General features: G+C 35.0%; 1 protein-coding gene across 1 annotated transcript; it reads left to right on the top strand.

Annotated features, from left to right (window-relative positions):
• The first annotated feature begins 2,153 nt into the window (after positions 1-2,153).
• On the top strand, positions 2,154-5,985 carry LOC111915723 (kinesin-like protein KIN-8A). The gene is made up of 7 exons (XM_023911362.3): positions 2,154-3,439; positions 3,595-3,868; positions 4,003-4,053; positions 4,132-4,224; positions 4,322-4,687; positions 4,787-5,446; positions 5,718-5,985. Exons 1-7 carry the CDS (start codon positions 2,550-2,552, stop codon positions 5,757-5,759), a joined length of 2,376 nt encoding a protein of 791 aa, XP_023767130.1. The 5' UTR covers positions 2,154-2,549; the 3' UTR covers positions 5,760-5,985.
• Positions 5,986-8,074: the final 2,089 nt, after the last annotated feature.

Below are 8,074 nucleotides of genomic sequence, written 5' to 3'. Positions count from 1 at the left end.
TTAAACTCTATAGCCACAATTATAGTTATTTAATTCGTATCATGCGACTGAAGAGATCAAATTCCTCTGTGGAACACACGAAACAAATATATGAACCACATAAATGGAAATGTAAAAGTGGTGTTTCAAATTCATCAAAATGAGAAACTTTTTTCTAGGGTAAATTACACCAATCGTCTCTCGTGCATATGCTAGAAATTGTGTTTAGTCCCTATTTTTAAAAATTAACTCGGACAGTCCCTCATTTAATTAAAAGCTACACACCTCATCCCTCCAGAGATAAAAAAATAATTTTGCCCTTAATAATTTCTTTTTTAATTTTTTTTATTATTTTTAGATTAAAGAGAAGAAAATAAATATGCACCGACCCACCCTTGCACTTGCTCCGCAGTTTCCTTCCATTTGTCTCATTCACTCTCGACAAACACCTAAACAACTCATCCTCCTCTTCTTTTTTTCGGCGAGGCCAACCACATCTACTCGTTCTCTTACTTTCTTTTCAGAGTGTCGGAGAATAACATCATAATTCGGTGACTCGGTCACTCGATAGGTTCGATTTTCCGGTGATATAACTAGGCTACCATCACAACCCACCAAGCTCTGTTTGTGATGCAATGACCGGATGAGGAGGATGTAGAGATCAGGACAGGAGAAGAATGGTTTGAGGAAATCTAGGGTTTTGTCATCGATGACGGACCTGAAGCCACCGATGAGGCCATCAGTCTACACCTTAAGCCCTCATTGGAGTTGTCACCGCCGCCGGAAACCTGCAGCTCCTCCGGCACCACCACATATCAGCGTGAGCACCAACTCCTCTGGCACCACCTGTCACCGCAAACACATTTCCCTTGCTTTTTTCCCAACAACCATCGAAGCTACCAATTTTAATCTATCAGAAATTCATGTCATCTCACTGAAATCAAAATCAGGTCCAAGACGAATCCATTGAAATAAAATCAAACCAAACCTGAAACTCAAAATCAAAATCGAAACCTTCATCGATTTTAATTTTTGGATTTGAGAAGGACGAAGAAGGAGGGAACTGCCATTTTCATCGACTTTGTCTCTTCAACCTATTTCTCTCTCTGTATCGTGCTACATCTCCATCTCACTTGGCATTAAACTCGATAATGCATCAGACACATGTGTGTGTTTTCTGTTACTCTTTATCTTTGATCAGTAACAATAGTGTGAGGGTTTGGAAGTGAAGGAAGTAGATAGGCTGGGGAAACTAAGAGTATGTGTTGAAGAAGAATGTGATATATATATATATATATATATATATATATATATATATATATATATATATATATATATATATATAGAGAGAGAGAGAGAGAGAGAGAGAGAGAAAGAAAGAGAGATCAAAGGTGTTTGTGGACTTGTGGTATTTTTGCAGCATAACTGAGAGAGATAAAGATTAGAGAGAGTTGTTTTGTTAAGTTATAAATAATAATAAACAATTTTAGATCAATTAAAAAATAAATATCGAATGGCATTTTAGTCATTTCAAATGGGCGTGGACTACATTCGCAACAACAACACATTTAAGGGACGAAATGTGTAAGTTTTAAGCAAACAATAGATGATCCGAGTTAATTTTTAAAAATAAAGATTAAACATATTTTCTGACATGTACACAAGAGACTATTGGTGTAATTTATCTTTTTTTTTTTTTTTTTTTTTTCTATAGCCATATGATCTAAAGTATATTGGATTTGCCCATACAATAAAGACAAATTTTAGTTCATTGAATCCCAAAAATGTAATAACTTTAAAGTGTCCTATTTTTCTTCTGCTAAATACAATATACAAATACGACCTGCACTATGCATAAAATGATGATGCCAATGACAAAAAAAATTTGTAAAAGTTCTACATGATAAGAAAAGTTAAAAAATAGTCATTTAAATCGAAATAAGGATGTATCTTAAATCTTAAAGATAGATTAAGATGTCTTGATTTTGAATTCATTGAATGAGTTGCTTATAAAAGTTAGAAAACAAAAAAATATATAATCATCCTGATTCCTTTCATAATGACGAAAGAATAAAAAATAATTAAAAACCTGATTAATGACATAGGATCCGAATTGAAAATTGGAATATGATTTTTTAAGGTAAAGTTCAAAATGGTCCAACCCATTTAATAACAGGCCGTTTAATATGTCTAAACTATTTGACCGTTACACCCACCTCTCAAAAAGTTCAAATCACAAACCCTTCTCCTTTCCCACACTCCTACTTCGCTTTCGCCGTAAACTCTCCAAACGATCACAAGTCAAATTGGTCTTCAGCTTCGAATCAAAACATTGCAGATTTTGGAGTACTCCCTTCCCACCACTTAGATCTTTTCCCTTTCTTGTGTTCGAGAACTAGGGCATTCATTTTCACCGATCCAGGTATTAGGTTTTTTGGGGCATTATCAGTGACAAAGATTCGATCATTTCTGCGATTTCTTCGATTCTTGAGCTTTCATTGCATGGGTGTTGTCGAAATCTACAAGGGTATGCCTTGGAAGTAAGTAATTTCAGTTGATTTTAGGAAAAAATGCCGGTGTCGACTAGGTCTCACATGAATGTGATTCAAGATCGGAATGAGGAAGAGAACACCCATTTGCAGAATCATCATCAATTGAGGAATCCACATCACGGTTTGAAAGAAAAGATGAAAGCTTTGACCCAGTTGTACGAACAACAGAAACAATCATCAATTGCTTTCAGAAACCCTTCTCCTAAACCAGACGCAAATTTATTTTCAACACATCCAAGTGTGGATCTTCTAGCCGGAGCTGGATCTTGCAGAAAAGAATCAGAAAATCAGAAGAAATCACGAACAGTAGAGACTCATGTGATGAGGGAGAATTCTATGCCTATTTCTTCTACGTTCACCAAGACTTACGTCTTACCACAGCCACCATCTTCCATGGACGAGGATGCCAAGGAGAACATAGCTGTGGCAGTTGGTGGCGGTGGTGGTGGTGGTGGCGGTGGTAATGGTGAGAAGATTGTTGGATTTACCTGCCCCCCAAGAAGAGGGGCGATGTCTACAACAGTGGCAAGAAAGTTATCCATGGGGACTTCTCATGTGGCTCAAGACCCAAAAGGCAAAGTCTCCGGTAGCTGTGCCACCACCGGTGCTGTTGGTAATGGTGGTGGAGGAGAAGGGGCTGCTGCAACAGAATCAGAAGGTGTCACTGTAAAACTAGCGAACATAGGTAGCAGGATTCTTGTTTTCGTAAGAGTAAGACCGTTGAGCAAGAAAGAAAAGGAAGCTGGATCAAGATCTTGTGTACGCATTGTGAATCAAAAAGAAGTTTACTTGACAGAATTTGCAAATGAGAATGATTATCTAAGGCTTAAAAGACTTCGTGGTCGCCATTTCACCTTTGATGCCTCATTCCCAGATTCATCTTCCCAACATGAAGTTTATTCCACTTCGTAAGTATTTAAATTCCCTTTCTTTATCATAAATCATATCAATTTTATACTTTAGAACCTGATCATACCATCTCAAAACTTATCCAACATTACAAAATCCTTCTTTTATGATTGAAATGGGGTCTAAATTTGATTTTTTTTCCCGAATTTTACAGAACATCAGAACTTGTTGAAGCAGTTTTGCAAGGAAGAAACGGTTCAGTTTTCTGCTATGGTGCAACGGGTGCTGGTAAAACATTCACAATGTTAGGCACAGCTGAAAATCCAGGTGTAATGGTTTTGGCCATAAAAGATCTTTTTTATAAAGTTAGACAAAGGAGCTGTGATGGAAACCATGTTGTTCATTTGTCATATTTGGAGGTTTATAATGAAACTGTAAGAGATTTGCTTTCTCCTGGACGCCCTTTGGTCCTTAGAGAAGATAAACAGGTCAGCATTTCCTTTTGAGTTATATACAAGAAATATCATCCTTCTTTCATCAAGATACAAAAGATTATGCTATTTTTATTTCGTTCTTCATTTTATTAGTCACAATTTGGTTGAAAATTTGAAGTTTGTTTCAGGGGATCATGGCAGCAGGACTCACTCAGTATCGAGCTTATTCTACTGATGAGGTGCTTTTTCTATTGTCTACAAAAAATTCTTTCAATAATTACGAATTTTGATTTTTTTTTTTTAAATTGTGTTTATAGGTCATGGTGTTGCTTCAACAAGGAAACCGCAATCGGACTACAGAACCAACTCGAGCCAATGAAACATCTTCACGTTCCCATGCAATTCTTCAGGTACATTTCGTAGTGGTTGACTTTGAATTTTGAGGTCAACTTTGATTTTCTTGTTTGTTGCATTTAGTAGAAACTGATAGATTTTGTATTGGATCAGGTAATGGTTGAATATCGAGTGAAAGATGAATCCAATAATGTTGTAAACAGAGTGGGAAAGTTGTCACTGATTGACTTAGCAGGGTCAGAGAGGGCTCTAGCAACGGATCAAAGAACACTAAGATCACTTGAGGGTGCGAATATAAACAGATCATTACTTGCTCTTAGTAGTTGCATTAATGCTCTTGTTGAAGGAAAGAAGCATGTTCCTTATAGGAACTCAAAGCTCACTCAATTGCTTAAAGACTCTCTTGGTGGTGCTTGTAATACTGTCATGATTGCAAATATTAGCCCTAGTAATCTTTCGTTTGGTGAAACTCAGAATACACTCCATTGGGCAGATAGAGCTAAGGAGATTCGTACTAAGGTTTGTTCCCAAATTCCTGGAATGGAATTGTCCATTCCATTCCATTACATCCAACGAAACATACCTTAATGAGTTGTTTGTTATGGTCTTGATTTCCAGGCATACGAAGCAAATGAAGAAACGACCCAAATACCTAATTCAGAAACAGATCAGGCAAAACTTCTCCTGGAATTACAAAAGGATAATCGCGATTTAAGGGCACAATTAGCAAAACAGCAACAAAAGCTCTTAATGGTTCAAGCACAATCGTTAGCAGCCGCATCTCCTACGCCTTCCACAATATCATCGATCTTAACAACGCCTCCGACTTCTTGTAGACAAAAACAACGAAGAACAACAAGACCATCGTTCTTAACCACCAACTGTTTCACACCAGAATCAAAGAAAAAAGTAGCAGCGCCCCAAGAAAACGTTCAAGAACTTAAACAAACTATCAAAATGTTAGAGGCGGCTATGGAGAAGATGAAGAAAGATTACGGGTTGCAGATAAAGCAAAAAGACGATTTGATTCGTGAAATTTCACAGAAGGTTAGAAACAGAGTCGCGCCTAAAGAGGCGGCGGCGGCGGCGGCGGTGGGGGAACTGAAGAGCCCTAGTAGTCGGTTTTGTTCTCCGGCGACAAGAGATAAAAAACGAAGCTTTTGGGATATAACAACGGCTAATAGTCCATCGGTTGTTACGTTAAATGGGAGGAAAACTCGGAGTCATATTGTTAAAGAGCCTGTTGCTGCTCCTCCTGCTCCCTCCATGCTTCTTCAGGTACGATAATATTGTTAAAGTTGATTATTTTTAAATTTGTATTTTTTATATATAAGGGGAAAATGGTCATTTACTTTTATCCAAAACGCATATAGAGTTATAGACCTTACACAGGCAAGCAACATTTTATAGAGAAGGACATGAACCCATTCAACTATAATATGACTTAATGGAAGAAACAACCCCTTGTATATATATGACTACAATCTTTATTTATTTTTATGTGACTAATGTAGTTTGCATAATTGTTTTGTGGTTTAAATTTCTTCAGCCAGGTTTTGCTCGTAAAAAACCCGAATCTTTTAGGCTGTGAAAGAAATATAGAAGTCGAGCCCGAACAAGAAGAATATAGGGAATTGCTTAGAGAGATTGGAAACTTTGGTATTCTAGAAATTGATGATTTATGTCGAATAAGGTCTCTTGGATTATATAGGTAAACTGAAATGTTGATGTTTGGTAGCTTTTTTTTTCAATTAAATATTGAGTGTATGCTCCTCGTGTATATTTATAAGTTATAACATCTCTTGATGTCTTTACAATTTCTTTCTTTATCCAAAAATAGTAAAGAAAAATATTTGAGTGGACTCAACTATCAAGTTCCATATTTTGAGTCGGACAAATATTTGCAGTTTTTGTCTTATTGAGGTTAGTCACAATCAAAAACATATCAAATACGGTCACAAACCCAACTAAAGTCCTATATTTATTAGATTTGCACAACGGCTTTTGTCTATATTTGATTAATCCATGAACATGGATAAAACGTCAATACATATAACAAAAGACAAACGGACAACAAGTTGGATTGTAATTCTTTTAAAAATAACATTTGTAGATCTAGGATATAATACGGTCTAAATTATCCCTTGTGAATCTTTTCATCCCTCTCTTATTGTGAAAAACACAATTTATTTGTTCCTTCGAATATGTTTTAATTACTATAAATTGTGTTTTATACGTTTCGGTAATCAAGCTATTATAGTAACGTATATTTTGTCACTTCATAGTTCATATCATTTGACTTGACTTGGCATAATTGAAGTGGTTTAAAAGTTAAATGACCTCTTTTTATTACTTTGTGTATGTAGATTAGGCCCATATAGTATTTACTTTGTCTTGTGGGGTCGAGCCCAAGTTTCTACTATGTAGTTATTTATTATTGGAACAAGAATAGGTATTTATTATTGAAACAAAAATAAGTTGAGAAAATTACAAATATAATTAAAACCGATAATTATTTTAGCGACTTGTACGTTCGCAGATGGACTAGTCCATCTGTTATTTCACCTTTTTCGCAGGTATAAAAACGTAAATTTTTTTGTTTGTTTCATTTTTCACATTTTCGTTGAAGAACTCTCTCTCTCTCTGGAAGCACTATGGACGATTTGACAAAACAAATATTAATTCATTTTATAAAAAGAAAAAATTAACAAATTTTTCAAAGAAATTACAACAAAAGTGATAATTTTTTGCAAAAATTTATATATAATATGGTTGTTTCATAGTCAAATCCTATCAATTTCGTAGTAAAAAATAATTAAAAAAAACGAAATCGCAGATGAACTGAGAGGAAATCGCAGATGAACTTAGTTCATCTGCGATTTTAGTCACTTGTACCCTCTATTTATACCATAAAAAAATAAAAAATAAAAATAAAAAAATTATCTGCGATCGTACAAGTCGCTAAGGCACGGATGTACGACTTGTACGTTCGCAGATAGCTTGGTGAAATCGCAGATAGGCTTAATCCATCTGCGATTTTGATGGCTATTTTTGTAATTTGGATTTTTTTGGTTATTTTTACAAAGTAATTAACAATTTTGGTTATATTTGTAATTTTCTCAAATAAGTATTAGTTATACGAAAAAAGATATGTATGATATCAAGGTATCAACTATAATTGATTCTTTCTACATCATGCTTCCTCGCAACGTCAACACCTATTTCTTGGAAAACTAAGAATCAAACGGTTGTGTTAAAATTGAATATCGCTCCATGACCACTATACTTAGTGAAAATTTGTGGTTGCATTGATTACTTCAAGATTTGGAAGTTGTTCAAAGGCATGCCACACATCTTTATCGTGATAACTAAGTTACTCGTCATATTACAAACAACCCAATTTTTCACCAGCGAATCAAACATGTTGAAATGGATTGCTATTTCATTCGTGAAAGGGTTCAAACCGATTAGAGTTACCCAGCTGTCATTCGTACCAATTATAAAATTGCAGACATTTTTACCAAACTGCTTGGCACCGAGATTTCTCCATCTACTTGGTAAGATGGGTGTTCACAATATTCACGTTCCATCTCTCTAAAACGGAATGAAGAAAATAATTATTTATGTTTATCTTATCTTTATTTCTGGTATCTAGTTTCCTTTTTTTTTGGTATTTTTGAAACTGATGTATATATATTGCTTTAGATTTAGGGGGTGTTTGTGTAAATTTATTTTTTGGGCTTAAACTTATGAGTGTAAGAGCTTACGAAGTAATGAGCTTATAAGATAAAAAAGTGTTTGTGTTAGCTTATAACTTATTAGCTAACAATTTTTTTTAAATAGTGTTTGGATTAACTTATTTTTGTAAAATGACTAAAAAGGAGAATATTGAAGTGTTGGGAAAAG

Source organism: Lactuca sativa, chromosome 1 (assembly GCF_002870075.4).
Source record: "Lactuca sativa cultivar Salinas chromosome 1, Lsat_Salinas_v11, whole genome shotgun sequence".
Lineage (NCBI taxonomy): Eukaryota > Viridiplantae > Streptophyta > Magnoliopsida > Asterales > Asteraceae > Lactuca > Lactuca sativa.
This window is presented reverse-complemented; position numbering and strand designations above follow the sequence as displayed.

Excerpts from the sequence above, each read along its gene's own strand:
- LOC111915723 (XM_023911362.3), top strand. The coding sequence starts at position 2,550 with ATGCCGGTGTCGACTAGGTCTCACATGAATGTGATTCAAGATCGGAAT. Across the intron at positions 4,054-4,131 it reads GAGCTTATTCTACTGATGAG|GTCATGGTGTTGCTTCAACA; the intron begins GTGCTTTTTCTA and ends TTGTGTTTATAG. Across the intron at positions 4,688-4,786 it reads CTAAGGAGATTCGTACTAAG|GCATACGAAGCAAATGAAGA; the intron begins GTTTGTTCCCAA and ends CTTGATTTCCAG.